The sequence below is a fragment of the Hipposideros armiger genome, unplaced genomic scaffold (genome assembly GCF_001890085.2).
Source record: "Hipposideros armiger isolate ML-2016 unplaced genomic scaffold, ASM189008v1 scaffold_67, whole genome shotgun sequence".
In the NCBI taxonomy this organism is placed as follows: Eukaryota; Metazoa; Chordata; class Mammalia; order Chiroptera; family Hipposideridae; genus Hipposideros; species Hipposideros armiger.
Genome location: NW_017731417.1, coordinates 1,559,254 through 1,583,096, shown reverse-complemented (window position 1 = coordinate 1,583,096; position 23,843 = coordinate 1,559,254). Strand labels below are relative to the sequence as shown.

General features: G+C 43.5%; 1 protein-coding gene across 5 annotated transcripts in view; it reads left to right on the top strand.

Moving 5' to 3' along the window:
• PTPN21 (protein tyrosine phosphatase non-receptor type 21) overlaps positions 1-14,076 on the top strand; it is a 69,095-nt gene extending 55,019 nt beyond the window's left edge. For 4 of the 5 annotated variants that reach the window (XM_019642371.1, XM_019642370.1, XM_019642372.1 and 1 more), the window contains 7 exons: positions 202-1,640; positions 6,611-6,748; positions 7,625-7,846; positions 10,261-10,389; positions 10,586-10,820; positions 11,497-11,657; positions 12,741-13,384. In XM_019642371.1, coding sequence (XP_019497916.1) covers positions 202-1,640; positions 6,611-6,748; positions 7,625-7,846; positions 10,261-10,389; positions 10,586-10,820; positions 11,497-11,657; positions 12,741-12,869 — 2,453 coding nt within the window. In that variant the 3' untranslated portion in view covers positions 12,870-13,384. Of the gene's footprint in view, positions 1-201; positions 1,641-6,610; positions 6,749-7,624; positions 7,847-10,260; positions 10,390-10,585; positions 10,821-11,496; positions 11,658-12,740; positions 13,385-13,786 lie in introns of those variants that run through there. The other variant, XR_002123966.1, reaches the window with a different exon arrangement.
• Positions 14,077-23,843: the final 9,767 nt, after the last annotated feature.

Genomic DNA, 23,843 nt, shown 5'->3' with positions numbered 1-23,843 from the left:
GCTCAGGGTCGCTCGGCATGTGTGGGGAAGCAGGTCCTTTCGGCATGGGTTTTCATAAGCTACAGTGAAAGTGTCATCATCCTTCAGGACCTAGCTCAGTATTTGGAGTAATTGGTCCAATTTCATACATTTAAAAAAATCTCGTTTTAAAATACAAATTTATTTATTTATTTATTTAATTTATTTTTGTTTGTCCTCCAGATAACCTCTTTGTGACCAACCAGAACGGATACTATTGTCACTCTCAGACAAGTTTGGATCGGGCCCAGACTGACCTCAGTGGTCGGATCCGAAACGGCAGCGTCTACAGTGCACACAGCACTAACTCCTTAAACAACCCTCAGCCCTACCTGCAGCCCTCACCCATGTCCTCCAACCCCAGTATTACTGGCAGCGACGTCATGAGACCCGACTACGTCCCGTCTCATCGGCACAGCGCCCTGATACCCCCATCCTACCGCCCGACCCCAGATTACGAGACTGTGATGAAGCAGCTCAACCGAGGAATGGCGCACGCCCAGAGGCAGAGCCACTCGCTGCGGAACCTCAGCATCGGCAACTCGTACGCTTACAGCAGGCCCGACGCGCTGGTCTACAGCCAGCCGGAGATCCGGGAGCACGCCCTGTTTGCCTCCCCCCAGTCGGCCCACTGCCCGTTCAACCTGAATTACAGCTTCCACAGCCAGTCTCCTTACCCCTACCCGGCGGAGCGGCGGCCCGTGGTGGGCGCTGTCAGCGTGCCCGAGCTGACCAACGTGCAGCTGCAGGCCCAGGACTACCCGGCCCCAAACATCATGAAGACGCAGGTGTACCGGCCGCCGCCGCCCTACCCGTGCCCGCGGCCCGCCAACAGCACGCCCGACCTGTCCCGCCATCTGTACATCAGCAGCAGCAACCCGGACCTCATCACCAGGCGCGTCCACCACTCGGTGCAGACGTTCCAGGAGGACAGCCTGCCGGTGGCCCACTCCCTGCAGGAGGTCAGCGAGCCCCTGACGTCGGCGCGGCGCGCGCACGCGCACAAGAGGAACAGCGTGGAGCTCGCCGGGCTCGCGCACAGCTTTGAAGGCATGAGGTTCAAGGAGAGGACCATGTCGGCCTCGGCCGCAGACGTGGCGCCGCGGGCCGTGGCCGCGGGCTCCCAGCCAAGCGTTTTCATCGACAGGACAAAGCGAGGAGAGACGGAGGAGCAGGGAGGCCCGAGATACGGGCACAACAAGTCTCTGTCCGAGGCTACCATGCTGATACACAGCAGCGAGGAGGAGGACGACCTGGAGGAGGAGCACAGGGCACGGGCCGGGCTCTCCCCGCGGGCACGTGAGCCCCGGGCCGGCTACTCCCAGGAGCCGCAGCCCGGCTGCTCCTGCGCCCCGGTCCCCGCCGTCGGCCCGCTGCACATCCTGGAGCCCAAGGCCCACGTCTCAGAGGCTGAGCGGAGGGCGAGGGAGGGCAGCCCGGTGCACATGCTCGTGGAGGCCCAGCGGCCCCGGAGGGACGGGCTGCTGACGCCCTCCATGTCCGAGTCCGACCTCACCACGTCGGGCAGGTACCGGGCCCGGAGGGATTCTCTGAAGAAGAGGCCGGTGTCAGACCTCCTCTCGGGAAAGAAGAACATCGTTGAAGGACTGCCGCCATTAGGGGTGAGCGAGCAGGGTGCCGTGTGCCTCTGCCAGTCTTTCCTTTCACTCATTGCTTCTAAGGTTTTTCAGCTTTTGTTTTTTTTCCTCTTAACTTTTTATATTTCCCCCTTCCCTCCCCCCCCTCCCCACACACACCCTACATGTCACTCTATTTTTGTCTTATTTGGAACGCATTTCAGTTGGATTATGGAAATAACGGGGATTGACTAGAATTTCAGCATTTTTTTCTAGAGATGTTAGATGAAGTGAAAATAAATGTAGGAGGCTCTGTAGAATGGAATAGGAAGAATGAATGAAATGTTTTAGCAGTACAATGTGAAGGAAAAAAAGGCAGTTAAGGTTTCATGACTTCAGCTAGATTGCTCTGTTAGCCACCCGTTAGCAGGACCCTGTGCTGATGCCTCCGCCCAGGGCTGCACTTGTTTGGTTTGCTGGCGTGCTGTCTGAGTGTAGCATCCACGGAAGTGTTCCTCCTGTGTCCTTATGTCGGAGTCGTGTGGATACGGCCTCAGATGCTTGGCCACGATCTCTGAGAGCTGGAGAGCATTCCTGGAGTTGGGAAGGTGGCACTTTGTCAAGAGAGCTCCAGGTCTCTTTTAAAAAAAAAGATTAAATGGACTGAGAACCCAAGGAAGGTCTCTTGTAGAAAATGCAGCTCTTTAATATTCAGCAGAATAAGTAACTGTGAACAAGTTAAGCACTTCTTACCGACTGGAAGCAAAATATAAAAGAGCAAAACATCATCTCTGGCTGCCATCCCCAGAGCAGTTGCCATGTACCCAGCATGTCATCTGCTTTACTGCATCCAGTTTACAACAGGTCTGTTGTTCCTGCAGATGAGGAAATAGACTCTGAGATATTAAGTAGCGTTCCCAAGGTCACATAGCTAGTGAGGGGCTGAACTGGAATTTTAAACCCATATTTATCAGTGCAACCTGTTCTCTTGTCTTCTGCACTGTTCTGCATCGAGCTATAGTGTGTGTAATATTTTATTTAGTAACAATTGCCTATCTAAGCCTTGCTGTTCTCTGTCTTTCCACTGAAACCTTTTAACTTGGAGTCCCCAAGCTTTGGCCAAGCATGTGTGTTTTTGTCACGTCAGCAGGTCCACTTTAAGTCATCTTGCTGCGATGCTCAGGCTCCCACCTGCGTATGCCCGTGCCTCCACACCCCATGGCCTGCGCTCTGGGCAAGCTAAAGAGATGAACTAACCCTTGCATTCCGCCTCTCCGTGGCTCCCACCCAGTCTCTGCAAACCCAGACTTGAGGGCCCATTGAAGTGTGGCTCTTGCCTAGTATTTAACTCCTTTGAGATGCTAGAAACCTCTTCATGAGCAGGAAAAAAATTCACACAATATTGTTCTCATGAAATGGATGAGTATACATACACTAAAACAACTAACAGTGGTGCCATGGATTTAAATGTGTTTTAATGAATTTTGGGTTTGAATTTCAAGTTTATTTTTTATTTTCATGGGAGTACATTCTTACTCACCTACCTGGACAGTGAAGGTAAGTGTCAGGTTGGCCGTAGTGCAGGGTACGGGCTCATGATCAGAGGTGCAGGGTGAGACAAGGCTATGGATGTGTCTTCCACAGTAGGTGCTTGAGCCCCCGAGCCAGCTGCACAGGGCCCGGTAATGCTCATCCCTAATCACATCAAGAATGTCCATCATTTTTATGTGTGACCCAAGTGTTTTCCCTAGATGATCCTTTTGAGTATGGTCCAGTATTCAGGCTTATTGTCCCTGTATTATTATTATTTTTTTTAAATTGGAGAATTGGGGGAGGGGAACAGCGCTGGGGAATCGGGGAAGGGGAAGAAACAAGTTGCTGTCCTTTGGCTCTTCAGTCTAGTTGTGGAGGACATTGCTTCACTGGCCCAAGTTGGTATTATCATTGCACTCTTCCCGGGCGAGGCAGATGGGTCGCCAGCCACTGGATGGCCACTCGCAGTGGCTCTTAGTAGCTCACGCCAGCTCAGCTGCCAGCCATTCACGGTAGCTTATGGCAACCTACTGCAGCAGGGGCTGCAGCCTACGCTGTCGCTGGTGACTCACGGCATCCCAGCTCCAGGTCGAGCTGTTTTCACCATCTTAGCTGTAGAGAGCGCAGCGTCACTGGCCCTGATGTGGGATTCGAACCGGGGTCCTGCTGCTCAGAGCTGGCTTCCCAAGCCAGCTCTTAACCAACGTGCACTCGGCCACCCCTGTCCCTGTATGTTTTTAATGGGCCTAGAAAGTTCTGTGAAATCTGAGGGCTTTGATCAATTTGGGTCTCTAAAAACACAAATTTTCTTTTCTCATTGACTTTTTTTTTTTTAAAGATTTTTATTGGGGAATTAGGGGATGGGAACAGTGCTGGGGAATTGGGGGAAGGGGAACAGACAAGTTGCTGTCGTTTTTGTTCTTCAATCTAGTTGTGGAGGACGTTGCTTCACTGGCCCAAGTTGGCACCATCATTGCACTCTTCCCAGGCGAGGCAGATCAGTCGCCGGCTTCTGGACGGCCGCTCACTGCGGCTGCTGGCCGCTCACGCTGGCTGCTGGCCGCTCACGCTGGCTGCTGGCTACACACGGTAGCCCATGGCAACCCACTGCAACAGGGGCTGCAGCCTACGCCGTCGCCGGCGACTCACAGCAGCCCAGCTCCAGGTTGAGCTGTTGTTCAGCATCTTAGCTGTAGAGGGCAGTGTCACTGGCCCTCATATGTGGGATCTGAACTGGGGCCCTCTGGCGTCCCAAGCCAGCTCTTACCCATCGCGCCACTCGGCCGGCCCTTCTCATTGACTTTTAAGACCTATAGTATTAATAAAATTATGTCATTGGATTATGTTTTCACTCCCCTTTTCCAATAAGGGATTTTCCCTACTCGAAGAATGTGTATGGCAGCTGTGGCCAGGAGAAAAGAGTGGACCTAAGAGTGGAAAACTGGGTCTGAGTCTAGACTCGGCCTTCTGTGTTAGTTCTCTGCTCCGTGAGCCGGACCGTCATGCAGCAGAACCTCAGCTTTTCCATGTCACACAGGGACAGTCGTCTCTGCTCTGCCTGCTGGGGCGTTGTGCTAAGTAAGCCCCATGGAGGCGCAAAAAATGCTTTCTGATTTTCTATGCTGCAGCATAACTGATTTTAATGAAAGGTAGCTTTTATTGTTTTGACACTGATTACCATCTCTCTCTAGGAAGAGGCAGCTAGTGACCTTGGGCGAGCTATTTAATGTCTCTGACTCCGTTTTCTCGTTTGTAAAGGAAGATGACCCCAGAGAATTGTTGGAGGGATAAAGGGGAGGTCCTGGCACATAGAAAATGCTAGGTCAAATTTAACTTATTACTATAAGGTTGCATCAAACATTTTAACTTCCTGCCTTCCCAAGAATTAAAGAGCTCAACCCTGTACTAAACCTTCTGACCCCTCATAGTAAAACAGGTTTGCCATTATACTGTTTGTTACAACAAACCAACTTAGTTCACATGCTAATGGGAATTAAGGTGATAGAGGTTTAGTATTAAACACTGAAATAAGTTGCAGACAAGCAGGAACATTTTAGAGCTCTCCACCCATTTCCACTTCCAGGGACTTGATTCTTATCTGAAAATGGTAGACTGGTTGGAGTGCTCATACAGCCACATAAAGGTTTTTTTTGTTGTTGCACCTTTGGTATTTGGTGGTTTTCTTGTAAGAAATTACTGTGCAGGTTGTGCTTGTACTCTAAGGGCTAAAGAAGGGGTATTTGAGGCTACTTTTGACAGTATGCCCCTTTCTTCAAATAATGGTGTTAGAATGGACCTTACAGCCAATCAACTTTGTGCAGCACATCCGTGCTGGGGCATTTTGACTCATTTTCAGGTAGAGAAGTGCTGGAACTTGGCTGGCAAGAGCTGTTCAAGTTTCAGGACTCTTGTAAGCCAGTTGATGTTGCATTGGCAGTTTGAGGCTGAGCACGGTGGAGTGTTTACATCATGGAAATAGGCAGACTTTGCTGATCAGAACTTTTTGTCCTGGAGAGCCAGTCGTTAAACATTTACCAGCATACCACTGTTTTCTGCACATGTTAGAATCATGAAATTTTCGCCCATGCAGTAACCTTTTAGTCTCCCTCTCTCTCCCTTTGTTTCTGTCTCCTACTCCTCCCTTCCTCCCAGGCTGGGAGAGCTGGTTTCATTTATGAGACAGAACTGAGGAAACCATTGCTTTCAAATTGAGGATACTGTCATTATACTTATTATGGCTTCCAAGGAGGTGTATTATAGAATATCTAAGGAGACTTAGCATTCTTAGGCGTGTTTTCCTTAGAGAAGAAAATCATTAGCTTTAACAATAACTTTAGGAAACACCTGTTTTCAGGAGATAGAATTCTGCTGATGCTGTCTCTCGTACCCCATCCTCCTGGTGTCATGATGGAGATTTCAGCCCTGTTTGTTTTCCTGGTTTAAACATGTGGTTTTGAGAGATGTGGTGATCCAACCCAGGTCACACAAGTCTGCAACATAGTGTAGAACAGAATAGAGAGAGCTGCTACAGAAAACATTTATTGTTTTTTTTCCAGTATGACTTAGAGAACTAATTTATATTTTTTTTAAATTACAAAAGCTTATTTTGATCAGGTGATTACATTAAAAAACTTTTTTTGTGGACGGCAGCTGATTTTTTTGATGTGCTAGGTTTTGAAATTTGGGAGTTCTGTTTAGGAATGCCGTCCGGCCTGGAGCCTCACCTCATTACCACAGAGCCCTGAAACCAGCTGCATTTCAAAACCTTCTATCTGGAAGCCTTATCAGGGCTTGGGCCTTGAAAGGAATGTCTTCCTCCTAATGTTTGTTAACAAAGGTGTGTGTGCTTGTGTGGCGTGTAATTTCTTCTGTGGTTGTTGACAAAGGGGACTCTGTTTCCAGTCTTCAGTCCAATGAAATTTCTTTCCAAAGGGGCTGTATTTGTGTATGTATTTCATATATACAGATACATACTTTTATAGGGAATGAAAAAGAGCCGAGTAGATGCAAAGAAAATTGGCCCTCTCAAATTGGCTGCCCTGAATGGACTCTCCCTATCTCGCTTGCCTCTGCCCGATGAAGGAAAGGAAGTGCCTGCCAGAGCCACTAATGATGAGAGGGTACGTATGAGACACATGGGCTGTGTCCCTTCTCTGGGATGGTGGATAAAAGGCTCCAAAACTGCTTCCTGAGATTGTAGCGAATTTTCCAGCACCTTTAATAATCATTAATGAGCATTAAGGAATTTTGTAATTGACCTCAAAATGGGGGGACTTTTAAAGGTAATGTCTTACTAGATAATTTCAGGCTGGAATGTTGAATTTTTTGTTGCTGTTGTTCCTGAATATTCTTTACCTTCATCCATCTACCTGGCAGTATTGATTTTTGATGGCATTAAAGCTCAAGGAAACCTACAAATGCCTATGAGTACCCACAGGAAAGGAAGCAGGCACTGACTGCTTTCCTTTTATTGAAAATTTATCTCAAAAGTAAAGTGAACTGAATTTTTCAAAGCTTCCCTTTGTGACTGAGACAGGCATGAAAGTCTAATTTGCTTACAACTGGATCCTGGAGATAGTTTCCAATATTTACCACTATTTTCAGGTTTTTAAAACTATGTAATTATGTATTATAAAATTGAAGCATTTGTTCATAGATTTTGGAATTGATTATTCTACTCTAGGATTTACTGTTCTCCAGGAGAATTTTCTGTTTCATAGGGGTCACAAGACTGACCATAAATTTAGTGAAAATGAATTCAACAAATTGCTTTAGGCCGTTTCACCTTTAAACAGAACTTTGTATTTATTTCTCACTAGTAAGGTTATTTCATTTGTTACTGTCATGGCTTGTTAAAAATTTTCTTTGGTTTCACCTAGAATTTTCAGTATTACATCATGCTAGACTTGAAGCAGAAAATGAGATTTCAAATGTACAGTCAAAATGCAGCTGTGGCATGTCACTATATTCATATTATTCCACATATTTTTTTGCAGTGTAAAATTCTGGAACAGCGGTTAGAACAGGGAATGGTATTCACAGAATATGAAAGAATTCTTAAAAAACGGCTAGTTGATGGGGAGTGCTCAACAGCACGCCTCCCTGAAAATGCAGAAAGAAATCGATTCCAAGATGTCCTTCCCTATGATGATGCCAGAGTGGAGTTGGTCCCAACCAAAGAAAACAATACTGGCTACATCAATGCGTCTCATATTAAGGTGAGAAGATGTTTAGGATAATAAACAGGATGTGAAGTTTCAAGAACGTTAGAATTGTATTCATGTTTGTCTTCTAAAAACTCCCTAGTTTGTTTGTTTGTTTATTTATTTATTTAAAAGATTTTATTGGGGATTTGGGGGAGGGGAACAGCATTGGGGAATCTGGGAAAGGGAACAGACAAGTTGTTGTCCTTTTGTTCTTCAGTCTAGTTGTGGAGGACGTCGCTTCACTGGCCCATGTTGGTATTATCATTGTGCTCTTCCCGGGTGAGGGAGTCACTCACTGGCCACTGGACAGCCGCTCACGGCGGTTCACAGCAGCTCACGAAAGCTCATGCCCGCTGCTGGCCAGCCCCTCTGCAGCCTACGGCATTGCTGGCGACTCGCGGCAGCCCAGCTCCAGGTCAAGCTGTCAGCTGTAGAGGGCGCAGCGTCACTGGCCCTCATGTGGGATCCAAACCGGGGCCCTGCTGCTCAGCGCTGACATCCCAAGCCAACTCCTAACCAACACGCCACTCGGCTGGCCCAAAACACCCTAGTTTTAAACCATTGTGAAAAGCAATATTATTATCTGGGACATCTGTACACCAGGGCTGGATAGAAAGTGTTTGTCAGCAGAGCCAAAGCCACGTGTACTCTCTCCTGGGGGGCAAACCCCTCTGCCCCCAACAGTGTCACCAGGACTCGAAGCACTGATTAGCCCAGCTGTAGGACTTGTCCTTCTAAATCTGAAGGCTTCTTGCCAGCTCAGAAATTCTCTGAAGGGTAGCTGAATTGATTTTTCCTCATGACAAACATACAGGCATTTCTATGTAACAAAAAGTGGGTTTTTTGGTGGGTTCACCAAAGCTTTGACTTACAATGGTGCCATCTGTTCTCTTTGCATACTCCTAATTGTTTTTAAACATTTTGTTCTTCAAAGAAGCAGTGCCACTTTTTTTCCCCTGGGAGTAATATAATGCCATTTAACTGAGTAACGTTACATCCATTAAAAGGGAAAAAGTGATGATTCACAACATTGCGAGGAAAGCCAGATGCTTGCTCTTCTCCATCACTTTCACTTTGTGCTGGCGAGAGTCAGTTCTTCATTTTGGGAAGGAGAAATTTCCTTATAGTGAGTCAGTGTCTAAGGTCAGGTGTTTTTTTTCTTCTCTCCCACATTTTATTTTGTTTGCAAGTGATATTTGACAAGAGCACTTTCACACTTGAGGCTTTTAAGAGACCGGGCAAACTGCCTGGGAATGCCAGGACCCTTGAAGGTCTTTGGGAATCTGTGTACGTGCTTTTCACTATGGACATAATTTATTTAAAAAGCGAGCATCTCTTTGGAATAATTCACGCAGTCTCTCCTGACTGATGGATGTGACAGTTCTGTAGTGGTGTTTCAGGATCTTCAGGGGCAACCTGGAGAATAGTGGGCTTGAGCTTCAGACTTGCTGGGCCCACCACTCCCCCGTGTGGGACCGCATGGCACTCACCTCTGAATAAAGAGATGCTACACCTCCCCCTTAGACTCCCCGTCAGACCCTTCCTCCCTGGTCCTTGTTCGCTGTGTGACTGGTACCAGCACGGTGCCTGCCACTGAGTGGGCGCTGGGTGAGAGGACACGGGCTGTAGTCGGGGCTGGTGCCTTAAAAGAGAGCGTGGGTGGAGCAGTGCTTGGCACAGGGTTTATGTTCAGCGGGCACTTGGAAAACAGTTAACTGTTGTCACTGAAAAACCATGGAGCTGGGATTTAACCCAGATCTCCTGGCTACAAAGCCAGTAATTATTATATTAGACTCTTCTCAAGGAGGTTAAATCTTAAGTGGAAACTTAGTATCATTATGGAGGGTGAACTTGACTCAGAACTACAGAGGTGAGACTTCGTTAAGTAGGAAGATTTTTTTCACCTGGAAATCTGACATTTAACTTTGGTTTTGACTTAATTGCTCATACTTTTTCCAGTGTGTTTAGTACTTCATGAGGGGAAATTGTGTTAGAAATTTGGGGTACTGTGATGTTGATATTTTTATAAGAGGAGGAACCAAACAGCAGCGATAATTAACTATTGTACTGAGTACTGATTATGTCCCCAGCACCATATATCATATATTGACTCACTCGGTTCTGGCAACAACCCTATGGCGGGTCGGCAGTATTTTTATTTTACACGTGAGAACTGAGATTCAGAGAGGTTAAACAAATTGTTCCGGGTCACATAGATATTATGTGAATTTCACCGTACATAACTTTATAAAGATGTCAGTAATGGAAGTTGTACTAACAAGAAGAAAGATGAAAGCCTTTCTTCATTCTGCTCAGTAACTCCGTTCACTTTTTAGCATTACCATGAAAAATTGTATACCCGTGCATTTCCACATACATGTCTTATATACACACACATTAATTTTTTCAACCTTTTCTAATTCCAGGTCTCTGTCAGTGGAATTGAATGGGATTATATTGCCACACAGGGACCATTACAGAACACCTGTCAGGATTTTTGGCAGATGGTGTGGGAACAGGGAATTGCGATCATAGCAATGGTGACAGCAGAAGAGGTAAGTCCTCATTTCTCTTACTTGATTTTCTCAGCCTCAGCTGAAAAGTTAATGTTGATCATGTGGGATCCCGACCTGTAGAGCAAAAGGCAGGGTGGGGTTGCGGTTCTGCCCTTCAGACATGCCGTCCGTGTGAAAGGGCTCCCGCGCTGGCTCTGTGCTGGGCTTTGACGGTCCATGTACTTGTCTCGAACAGGAGGGTGGAAGGGAGAAGAGCTTCAGGTACTGGCCGCGGCTTGGCTCCAGGCACAACACCGTCACTTACGGAAGGTTTAAGATCACCACCCGGTTCCGCACAGACTCCGGCTGCTACGCCACCACAGGCTTGAAGATGAAGCACCTTCTCACGGGGCAGGAGAGGACAGTCTGGCATCTGCAGTACACAGATTGGCCTGGGCACGGCTGTCCAGAGGACCTCAAGGGCTTTTTATGTAAGTGTCGCCATTCCCAGCATAGCTTCCGCTGGAGCTATCAGCTCAGCCACAGAGAGGGGGACTTATGTTCCCGACATATTTCCTTTATGTCATCACTTATAAACTTTGGACTTGTTTTAAAACAGTTTTAAGTACTGTGTTTCCCTGAAAATAAGAGACCTCACCGGAGAAGAAGCCCTAGCACGATTCCTCCAGGATATGGAGGACACGCACCCCTCACATGAGGGTTTTATGACCTGTTTCAGGGAGAAGGGTGCCTTTTCCACAAACTCCTTCAGCTTAAAATATTCAGTAGGCCAAGGTGCCATATTTTGGCACCTAAAATCACGCGATGGCTTACTTTCCAGCTAGGTCTTATTTTCAGGGAACCAGTATTCTGGGGAGGCTAACCAGAAGATGGTTTTAAAGTATAATTTGGCAGCGAGTGGAATGCTAGAACCGACTCTTAGTTTCTCCTCCATTTCATTCTGTAGATGAGAAAATGGAAGCCCTGGCAGAGTCAGTGACTCACCCAAGACCCAAAGCCCAACTGTCCATTCGGGGTTGGGCTTTGGGTTCGTTGCACCGAGTGCCCCTTGTCTGGAGTCCTCTCTATCAGTGGAGAAAATCTGAAAGCTGTCAACTTGCTGTGTCTTAATCCCTGAGTATTTTTCTATTTTATTGATATTCACAGCATACCTTGAAGAGATCCAGTCTGTTCGACGCCATACCAATAGCACAAGTGAACCCAAGAGCCCCAACCCTCCTCTACTGGTTCACTGCAGTGCTGGGGTGGGAAGGACTGGCGTCGTCATTTTGTCAGAGATCATGATCGCCTGTCTGGAACACAATGAGGTGCTTGTTTCCTTTCGTTGGTGGGGGCAGAAGTGGGCTGGGCGCAAGGCTGGGAAAAGAGGAATCTAGTGAACTAGAAGCTTTTTCTGAATGAGGCTCCTTGGGTTGTTTTGTTTTGTTTTAGTTTCAGGTGTACAAAACAATGTAATAGTTAGACATTTACACCCCTCACAAAGAGATAACCCTCCTCCCCCAATCTACTACCCCTTTGACATCGTATATACCGTATTTGCCGGCGTATAAGACGATTTTTTGGCCCTGAAAAATATGCCTCCAAGTGGGGGGTCGTCTTATACGCCAGGTACACTTCAGATAGACTGCCCATAGTGCTTGCCCCGTGCCATAGTGGCCTCCCGATGCCCTCCCACTTCATTCCACATACCGTTCAGGCATCAGCAGCGCTGCTGGGTGTATGCTCGGCTGTTATGCGATTTTGCTGTTATGCGATTTTACCACACTCGCAAAATCGCACACAGCCGACCATACACCCAGTATGATAGCGCAAAATCGCGAATCGCGATTTATGTATATGTTTGATTACATACAGCCTTGTGACAGTTTTCCTGCATGTCATAAGCATTTGAATATAAATATAAATGTTGAAATCAAATCTGATATTGTTTTACCTTTTATTTGGTGTGTGGAAGGTGTGCGGAAGAGGGGGTAGTCTTATACGGCGAGTATATAACAAACTCTGTATTTTGAGTGGAAATGTTAGGGGGTTGTCTTATACGCCCAGTCGTCTTATACACCGGCAAATACGGTAGCTATTACAGTTCCACTGATGCTCTTCCGAATGCTGTGCTCCACATCCTGTGACTATACATATATATATATATATATATATATATATATATATATATATATATATGTGTAAATTATAGTTGACATTCATTATTTTCAGCTTTAGGTGTACATCGCAGTGGTGGCCAGTGTAGGTGTTCCTTTGGTTTTTAATGGAAGATGCTAAGACAGACAGGGGACTCTGTGTCCCCTAGTCAGATTTCTGCTAGGACACCGACTCCCCCTCGCCATCTCTCTCCGGGGGATGCATTCCCCTCATCGCTGTTTCTCTCAATCTAGGTGCTAGACATCCCAAGGGTGCTGGACATGCTGAGACAGCAGAGAATGATGATGGTGCAGACGCTCTGCCAGTACACGTTTGTATACAGAGTTCTCATCCAGTTCCTGAAAAGCTCAAGGCTCATATAAGCTCCCACAGCTTCTCATGGGGACCCGATCATGTGAAGCGTTTACAGCTAAGAAAAGTGCTTACCGTATTCACGCTTTCTCCTCGACACTCATCCACACAGAAGGCTGCATTGGGAAGCGAAAAGGCGGCATGAATGGCGGCGCACTGAGGACGTATGCAGAGCACAGGGCTGAAAACGGGACTTTTTACCTGGGAACGATGCCGAAGCAGCAGCAATTGGTGTCGAGGGCGTTGCCCTGCTCCGGTCGGTCCGATTTGCACACATTTTGGAGATTGTATTTTCCAGACAATTCTGTATTTTACTGAAGCTATGCTGGGCAATTCTGGCAATCATTAAGGCGCATAGATGTCTATCTGAAACAAGTTTTTGATAATGAAATTTTATTTTATGACTAAAATATTTGGGTTTTTCTTGTCGAGAAACTGAAATTTTCTATGGGGATAGTCCACAGATATGAGTGGTTCCTTTATAACTGTGTATTTAAAACCATGTTATTATCTTTTGTTATTTTTTAAAAAAACTTGGGTACTTAAAACAGTTTAGTTACCAAATCCAAACTACAAGAAGAATCTAAAAGTATTATTTTGAAACATTTAGACAACATTTTTATATTCAGAAATTTTTTTATCCTAAAAATTCTATATATTTGTACCTTCTAGATTTTCCAGACAAGAGTTCAACTCATTAAGGTACTGAAATGACTCAGTTAAGGGAAAGTTGGGGAATGAAGCACATTATTTAAAAATGTAAGAGAATAATCAGATTTATCATTTTTTCAGTATTATTCATAAACCTAAATGAGTTTGATTTTTCTGGTTGAAAATGAAGTGAGAGACAATTGCATAGTATGGCTTTAAGCACTTTTTTTGTTAAAAACAATAAATCTGAGTTTTAATTATATGTGTTGTTTTACAGATGAAATGCTAACAATGGACGTTGTTTCAGAAGAAGTGTTTTGGAAGAGATAAGGAGTAAGAGTATGTAGGGTGACTAGGACAAGAGTGCGTGCAGGATGGTAAATGCGAGATGCCTTGGTCTTTACAAACACGCAGTATTATTCTCCTCAGACTGAGATGCTGGGATGGAGTGTGGGGGCTTGGGAGTATGGGGGCTGAACCCCTGGAGGGAGGTACCGTATTTGCCGGCGTATAAGACGACTGGGCGTATAAGACGACCCCCTAACATTTCCACTCAAAATACAGAGTTTGTTATATACTCGCCATATAAGACTACCCCCTCTTCCGCACACCTTCCACACACCAAATAAAAGGTAAAACAATATCAGATTTGATTTGGCCCACTGAAGTGCAAACAAGCGTATTGTATTTCGTGTCACCACATAACCGTTTTGGCGATGTTGAGCCACCATGTCTGCTACATGTTTTTCGAGTTCTGGCCAGTGTGGGGTGCCTCTTCTTAATGCACACTTACCCCTTGGCATACTCTTTAATGCTTTCTCATTTGATTTCCAGTCCCGAACCGTCTTTTCTGTTACTCCATATTGTCTTGCAGCAGCACAATTATTATTTTCCTTAGCAAAGTTTATAACTTTCAGTTTAAAATTTGCATCATACTTCTTTCTTTTGGCTGGTGCCATGATAGGGATGATAGGGGTTTGACTGGTCGACATTTTCTATGCTGTACTGTACAATGGTGCAGTATTGTGGTTGGCTGTTGGCTGTATACAAAGCCTGATTTGATTGGTCCCTGCTCCCTGTTTGCCCGCCCTTTCACTATAGCAGTCTGGTCCACCCTTGCATCAGCATCTCCCTGGGACCTCACTAGTGCGCAAGTGCGAGCTCTTCAACATTCTAACAGGCACCATGATAGCGCAAAATCGCGAATCTTCAATGCATATGTAAAGAAATATACGGTAACCCGAATTTACCACACTCGCAAAATTGCACACAGCCGAGCATACACCCAGCAGCGCTGCTGATGCCTGAACGGTATGAGGAATGAAGTGGGCGGGCATCGGGAGGCCACTATGGCACGGAGCAAGCACTATGGGCAGTCTATCTGAAGTATACCTGGCGTATAAGACGACCCCCAACTTGGAGGCATATTTTTCAGGGCCAAAAAATCGTCTTATACGCCGGCAAATACGGTATCCCCAGGAAATTCAGGTCTGTCGCTGTCAGTGACTCACTTGTTTCCTTGGGAGTTCTTCCACCTAAACCTCTGTTCTTTTTTAACAAATAAAATAAAGTTTGTATTAGCATTAAAAGAAGCCTTGAAGAGGCTTTATTTTCTTTTGGTTGAAGGAAGAGAAGAATTAGTAATAGTTTCATCTCATCTTCCAAAACCACAACCCAAACTTGTGGGACTACGGGAGAGTGCTGTGGTATTCAAGAGGTACTGGAGTTTTAGCTCCCTAATCCCCTAACCTCACCCCTGAGGTCAGTTTTAGCTTCTTAGTCCCTCCTCCCCCATCCCAAAGGGCAGAACCAGGCTGAATTAGAGGGGGAGAGTGTGGGCTTTGGCCCAAGCTAAGATGGCCTTGTCACTGTGAGAGCTGAGTAGGTAAGGACGAACTGGTACGTTTAACAGAGGAGCCATCTCTATTCCCTCCTCTGAGGCTGCTTCTCCAAAATATAGAACTTCCAAAATGTCAAACCAAGGGCTATTTCCCCAAAATACAATATCTCCATCTTAACTCCTAAAGCAGTTTAACTTACTATTGTGATCAGCAAGTACGTGTTACCAGCTGTGAGATAGGCTTTCCTTCATATAGTGCAGAACTGCCTACCTCTGAGCTACTCAGAAACCAACCACTGAAGAGGAAAAGTCAGAAGATATTAGTGAAAAGGAATATGGAAAGTGGGTACATTTGTCACTTAGGAACAAAATATTAATTTTAAATCTAAAATTGAAGAGTCCTGTTTAAAGCACAGTAGACCCAAGTTTAACTATTCAGAAAGAGCTCTCCAGAATAATGGGATGAACTTTTTTTTTATGGTAATATTTCTCATCCCCACACCGTATAAAGGGACAGGAGTGTTTCTGATGACTTTTTTTGTCCATGGTATGTTTTTTAAAAAATGTTTTTCTGTCAGGTTTAAACATTTTAAAGTGTCCCACTGACAATAACATATTGTAAAACAAAAATCTAAAGAGTAATATATGGTATATTTGTGTTCCTGTTGTAATAATTTGATTATAAGAAAATCAAGAGGGCTAAATTATACTGTTTAAATGTCACCCTTATAATGTTGCATGTTTGACATAGCTTCTAAGACCCATGTACTTTTTTGTCCCTTTTGAATTTTTAAACTTTTAATTACAATTAGTGAATATGAAAGTATTTCTGAATAAAAATAAATCTACATTACTGGACTTGGAAATAATGTGATTTTTCAAGAGTGAACTGTATTACATGGAGGTTTCATAGCTTTACCCCGACTAAATTGAGGATGTTACTACTGTCTGTCAAACATTCAGTATCTTAGTGTCTTTTAGTTCCTTGATATTATTAATTTCAAATCAAAATTACCAAAATGTACATTTTCACAAAATGTTTCCACTGTTTCAACTTACATATTCCCCTTCGGACCTTGCTTCCTTAGAAACTTCCAGGAAGAGCAAGGTCTAAGCAGAAACACAGAGTGTTGGGGTGTAGGACTGAGTGATGATAGAATGGCATGGCCAGATTTTTTGGTGAAACTTTCATCATCAGAAGAATGAACAGTCATTTCAAATGGGTTGATACATTAATGTTCACAATATTAAGAAAATCTAAATGTATCATATATAAAACTTCATATGGATTAAAATATAAAACGAGGTCAGCTGCCACTTATTAGGTGCAGGTTTATTTGAGATTTGCATGAACAAATTAAAACGAGTCATGGTTTATCGTAAAGCACTTTAAACATCAAACTAAAAAAGTCTTTTTAAAAAGGATCTCTTGGGGATATAAATTTGCTTCCCATCAAGGTTCCATGTGAAACAAGCTAAAACTATCTCTTCCCAGTTTAAAGTTTATTTTTAAAAAGCCAAATTGGGGGGGGCTCTTTTTCGAGCTGAGGGATAGACATTTCAAAAATAGAGGAATTAGTACATTGGGAATTTGCCTTGGAAAACGTTTCTCAAAAGAACATGAGTTTTTCAGATTCCTGTAGATAAGGGTTCCACTTACCCTCATATCTACAATTACTTAGAAAAAAATGAGGAACATTCAGAAAGTCCAGTTGCTTAACCTTTGCATGTGTTGAGGGAGGGTGGATAGAGAGGATTTTAGAAAACATTTGAAGAGGCCCTTGGATTGTTAAAGTGGCATCGTTTTCTGAATATTACTACAGGCAGTATGCTCTAAAAGTTCAGACGTATGTTGAATTATTGAGACATAGTAATATTTCCCCTTGTAAACAATACTCTGAATGGGTGTTAACTTTCTTGGTTTGTCCTCCCAAAGCTTATTTTAACCATAGGGGCTCTTAATGCTAAGCAGGGGTATAGAACGAAGTCGCTGTAATCAGTACTCCAAGAAAAATATGCAGCAATTTTTTCCCCTACTGCTCTCTGGTGGTGAGATCAGAGAAGGCATTCTCCCCGCGCCTGCGTGGCAGTGGGGACTGAGCCTCAGCAAGCAATTGCAGGCAGATTGATGTGTTTCATGACAGAACTCCACATAAGTGAATAAGCCATCATTTCTTACAGCAGCTGGAGTGGTGCGCAAAAGGTAAGGAACAGAATGGGACGGGATGAAGTGAGCAGGGATGCTGCCAGTGAGACTGGCTGTGAGGTGGGGCAGGGGTGGAGGAGGATGAGTTGGCAATACATCCCCCTACCTTTCCTGTTTCCACTTCCATATTCTCCTCTGGATTGCCACTGGCATGAAATGGGGGTAGAGGACGGGCCAAGAAGAAAGTTTAAGGTCAGCAGCACCAGCTGAAGCAGCAGTTCCAAGGTAAATACGCCCACATCAAGGGCATCTCCGGTCACAGGTTTGTAAATCAGGGTCTGGCTGGACATCGTCATTTCCAAGAATGTTTAACATACCCCAGCATATTTGAGAGATTAAAATATTTTAGTTTTTGAAAACCAGGGTAAATCTAAACTTCAACATGTTGATGGATTAGGAAAGAGATAGTAACCATGTACTAATTATAAATGATACTTTTAATATTACAAGTAAGTACAAATGAATGATAAAAAAGGAATGATTGTGTTTGAACTAAGCGTAGAACTAACAGGATGGTGGACATACTGTTCCCAAGTTTTTGAAAATTACTTGTTAGGGTAATCTTTTGATCATTATCCCTTAGCTTCCATTAAATGACTTTGTGGTGTGTCATATAAAAGGACCACTAAAAATTTCTACGTCTGGCTTTGAATCTAGAACATCGTGTACCCACACTGGCTACAGCAGTACATGATCCCAGGGTAATCTGAAATTTTAACTCAAGTTGTAAGTGGTTTTTAAACTGTAAAAAGACTGTAAGTACTTTAGTTGTCACTATTGACATTGTAAGTGTGCATGTGTATTAAATTTATACTCTAAAAGCTTGGTGAAAAAAAATGTACAGTATTCACTCTTAAGAGCAGGTCTATACTACCAAAGAAATTCAGAAGGTTTATCTGGGTTAGTCCTAACACGAGTATGTCAGTCTTCAATGTTTGGGTAGGTTGATGAGACTAGTACAGATTTAATGATAACTGGCTTTCCATTTCTATCTGCTCATTTATTAGCTGAGAAAAAGTGAACAATTAAGTAGGGAACGTAAGCTCAGTGACTCATTTTTCGTAAGAGTGCAGATATTACAGGTCAGACTGCTGCTATCATAAATGCTCAGAGACTCCACATTATTTTTGTCCTAGAAGTTTATTAGAAATCACTTGACATTAATGGACCATTGAATGAGACAAATATTTCATTACTTATAGTGATTGAAATGTAGTAATTTATTCTTAGGAGTTAAGTGTCCTGAAAGGATCTAGTGGCTTTGTAGTTTTACTGGAATAATAACGGTGCAATACTGGTTCAATCCAACAAATAGCCTGAACAAAAGTAAATATTCTCCAGAGGTGACAAATTTATTTCCAAAACAGATTTAATAAAAACAAGATTAAAAACAATATAAAACTCTTAAGCCCACGAGTTAAATGAAAAGATGAAAGAAAAAGGAAGAAAAAAAAATATTATGTAACAACTTTTAAATTGGTAGAGTTCTAATGGGTTTTATTTGCATAGTTGGGTTTTGTGGCACAACAGAAATTGAACTAGTTATTATATAGGGATGATTCTTAATGTTTTTGAAATTTTTCTGTTAATATCAGTTTAGACCTGTTCCATAGTAGACTTTTTTCAGTTCTAAATTAAAAGCAAGCAGCTTAATTTCTTATAGAATTGAGCTATTATACAATTATCGGTATACTCAATTTCTAAGCAACACATTGAAAATGAGGGAGAAAAATAAAGGTATTTGTTAATATATTAAGACTTTTAAAAACTTGGATACACAGTCAAACCTTACTCAAAAGATTCATTTGTATTGGGCCATTATATTTTTGCTTTTTACTGTATTTTCAAGTAATTTTTATATCAAAATATAAAAGACTTTATCATGCAAATGTTAAATATATTCCCATAAAACACTTCAATGTTTGATTCTGTTGTGCTTAATGGAGATATTCTGAATTATAATGATGCAGTTTAGTTCAGATGAAGAATTACATGTTAACAAACCAGAAATTTGTTGTATATTTGAGTGGTTAACAACTGAAGCAATCCAAACCCTACCCATAGTAAATTTAGCAAAGCATAGTTTAAAAATAAACATTTCGGTAGCAAGTCTATTTAAATAAAAATTCCAACAGAGGTTAATAAGACTTAATAGGCCTGACAAACAAACCCAAAATTTGGAGAAAATTTAGATGAAATACATTTCCCTAGAAAGCTGCCGTATAATTCAAGCAACATGCTGGGAATTCTACCTATTTGAAATGATAATATAAATAGTTGTAGTATTTTCTAGTTTAAAAGCAATTTTATGTGCTACTGTCTGATGATTAATAATGTAAAAATGTATAATCAGAAAAGCTTAATTCTTCTAAACTGTCATTGGGTATAAAAGTGTGTACATTTAATGGGAAAATAAGTTTGAATATTTCTGAAATGAATGTATTACAGTCTATTTTTGCCATAAAATAAATATTGACGCAAGGTATGATTTGTATGTGAATATAATAGTCCAGTTAAAGCTATTTTGCCTTTTTTAAAATTCTAGATCTTATTGCAAAGAGGCATATTTCCCCTTTGGGTTATTTTAAATAAAAGTACTAGACAATAGATGTTTCTTTTAATAGTTGCCAATCTATCATCTCCTATCTCCACAGTAATCAATCAAGAGGTCGAATGCATCTTACCAAAATAGCTACCTTCATTAATTAGGACACTTGTGGAACAATTAGTATATTTAAAGAATAAACATTTATGTATTTCCCAGCATCAACTTCCCAAGAATGTCAACTTCCCAGCAGGTCACCAGAGCTCCTCACATTGCTTACCATCCCCCTAGTGGAACTTAATTCATTGATGTCCACTTCCTCTTCAGTGGGGTTGTTTCTTGACCAGGAGCAGCAGCACTGGAAACTTGTTAGAAACACAAGCTCTTGAGGCCCATCCCAGATGTGAAAAATCTGAATCAGAAGCTATGGGGATGGGGCCCAGAATCTTACCTTAACAAGTTCCTCAGGTGATTCTGGTACATTAAAGCGTGAGAAACACTGCATTAGTAATGAAAAACCATAGATGTTCAATACAGATCTTAACTTGGGATTCATTACATAGCCAACCTACAGTTAATAGGCACTAACGTTTATATTAGGTTAATGATATTTACAGTTGTGGTAGGCTGAATAATGGGCCTCCAAAGATGTCCATGCCTAATACCCTGAAGTCATGAATGTTATCTTACAGGGCAAAAGGAACTTTGCACATGTGATTAAGGTTCTTGAGATGGGGGGATTGTCCCGGGTTACCCAGCTGGGTGCGAAGCCATCACAAGGATCTTTCTAAGAGGGAGGCGGGAGGGCTAGTGAACAGAGATGCGATGATGGAAGCAGAGGGGTGTGAGGGAGAGTTGAAGCTACACAGCTGGCTTTGAGGATGGATTTAGGGGCCACAAGTGAGGGAATGCAGGCGGCCTCTAGAAGCTGGAAAAGGCAAGGAACGGATTCTCCCTCAGAGCCTCCAGAAGGATCCAGCCCTGGCACCAACTTGATGTTAGGACTCTGGACTTCTAGAACGGTAAGATAATAAACGTTTTTTGTTTTTTTTCCCCAAGCCACTAAGTTTGTGGTAACCTGTTACAGCAGCAATAGAAAAAATTAAAATAGTATATATTTTCTCTCAGGAAAATCTTGATGGTCAACTGTTTTAAGATCTTGGAAGCACTAGGTGAATCCAGGATTGCCTCAAAACGGATGCTGGTGCAAGACCGAATTCTCGAGGCGACAAGGGTGACTTTCTAGCAAAACTTTCCTTACCCCAATTCAAAAGTATCTTCTTCCTTGAACCGAAATGTGGATTTGTTGTTTTGGTATGTGCCATTGGCTCCATCTGCTGCTTTTCAAAGGTCTGGGAAAAGTAACTAGTTAGGTGGCATCTTATATCACTGAAGTGGGAATCAATTTAGAGACTGCTTTCCAGGACTACACTAGCTCATGAAGGGAAAGGTAGAAGAGGTGTTTCTATTTCTAGATGTAAATTGTTTCAATTATAATTCTAAAGACACTAAGAATTAACTTTGGCATATTAAAACTAAAAGAAATCTTTAAATCAGCTAGTCCAAACTCTTTTATACCAAGGCCCAGGGTAAAGTACTTCATTGGTGACTACACAGCTAATTAATCCACTTGGCAAATTGTCCTCTTGCCCCATAAAAAACTGCTCTGATCTTTTCTGATTGGTGTCACTGGGGGAAAATGTGACTTCTTAAAGTGAGGCTTCTCAGGAAGATGCTAATTTATAACTTCCACCATTTAAATGTGAACAAATGAGGAATTTTCACATAACTTAGCCATTTGCTACATTTTCCCTTCTACATGGGGAATTTGCACTGAGTGTAACGAGGAAACATCTGTCCTATTTTCTCATAACCTTGTCTGTAGCTAAACCTCCCTTCCAGCTCAGACTATGTCCTTCTGTGAACAAACGCAGCCGTACTCAAGCAGATGAGGACCTAGGGATCCAAGGAGAAGTCAGTCCTTCTCGAGAAACCCATAGTCTAGACAGGACACAAATTGGGCATGTAAACAATACAATTCACATTGTAGGTATGTCAGATCCCAGGTCCCAGACAGGTGGGACAGTCATTCAAGCTTTCAGTGTTACATTCAACCTGGGCTGTCCATGAAGGCACAGGAGGACAGCAGAGGGGAAATGACACTCTGAGCAGATCGCAAGTGGAAAGGCATGGAGAGGGCCTCTGCTTGTTTAGGGAACAAGCAATTAGATGTGATAGACACTTAGGATGCCTGGGGGTGGGTGACGAGAGATGAGCTGGGAAGGAAAAGATGACTATGAAAAATGCCAAGGGGCCTGCACTGTATCTTTTTAGCAAGAGGAAACTCTAAACGGTGGTTTATTGTCTTAAGGGGGTGGCATGAGCTGCTTGAAAATAATAGCAGCCTCGGAGTATTTACAGCCTTGTGATGAGGCTCTGTAATTAGCCCCATGCAACACATGCTGAGGCTCAGTAACCCAGCTTAATTAAGGTCTCAGTTCATAAGGCTCAAACCCAGGCAAACTGTCTTGAAAGGCTCACTCATCGTGTCTCTGTGACTCCGACTGGAGGATGGGCTGTGGGAGATTAGAGGGAGAGATGTCAGTGAAGACGCTGCTCGAAGAGTCTAAGACAGTATTTCTCAAACTTACCGTTCATTTCCTAGCTTTACACTATTTTGCCATATCCAAGAAACACCTTTGATATTTAACTCCTCTTTTTAAGCTTAATTTTAAAGGGCAACCTGAGGATAACGACAGAAATACCCCAACAGGTACAAAAGTCAGGAAGGGTCATGGCCCCAGAGACAGAAAGCTGCACTTGGAGGACAGAGAAGGCCGGACATATCAGCGCAGGGCAGCAAGAAGCAAGTTTGGGGCCGGGCCCAAAGGGTGGAGAAGCAGCAAGAAGATACTGGGGTTGTCGGGAAAGTCATGACGTGTTTTTGCATTGAAAAACATAGAAAAATACGCCACGACTTTCCCGATGACCCAATAGTTACTGAGAATACCGTACCAAGATGGCAGCTCCAGCCAAGGCGGATCAAAATGTGAGCCCGGGCAGTGAGCCTGAGGTAGTGACACAGATGATGAGGTGGGGGGATTGTGGAAGAGTGAGACTGGGATTGAGGAAAGGAGCGCTGCAGCTGAGAGAAGGATGAAGTCCAAGAAGTGAACAGAGGAATGAAGGCCGATTGATGGGGAGACTCAGGCTGGGTCGGGGATATTTCAGGAGGTTTAAGGGCATTGTAGGATGAGAAAAGGAGGGGTTGCAGAGGATTCAGGGAAGAGCTCCAGGCGTGAGAAGTGAGGGGTGGGTGGGGGCTGAGAAATGGCGCAGCAGGGTGACTTGTGGCATAAGACATTGGAGAATAGAATTGGGTGCTCAGCCCCAGCACATCGTATTTTGTAGTTTGTCCCTGCGTCTGAATCCTGAACATAATGATATTGGACCTGTCATCCATGTACCACCAGAAATCTGCTCGAATACCTCCAGCGGTGGCACCACCTTTGGAAATTACTGGCATGGGCAAAGGATGAGAAAAAGCCTGAGTTAAAGAAGGGGATACTTGGAGGCCATTGCTAAGTTTCTAGAACATTTGGGCCATCATTATTCTGTTTGCTTTTTTTACCCTCCACAGTGCCAGGCATGAAATTTTCACTTACGTTAAAAAGACAGAACTAGAGCTGAGTCTTGAGACATACATTAATAGTAAGAATCCTGTTCATGAACTACAAGGTAAA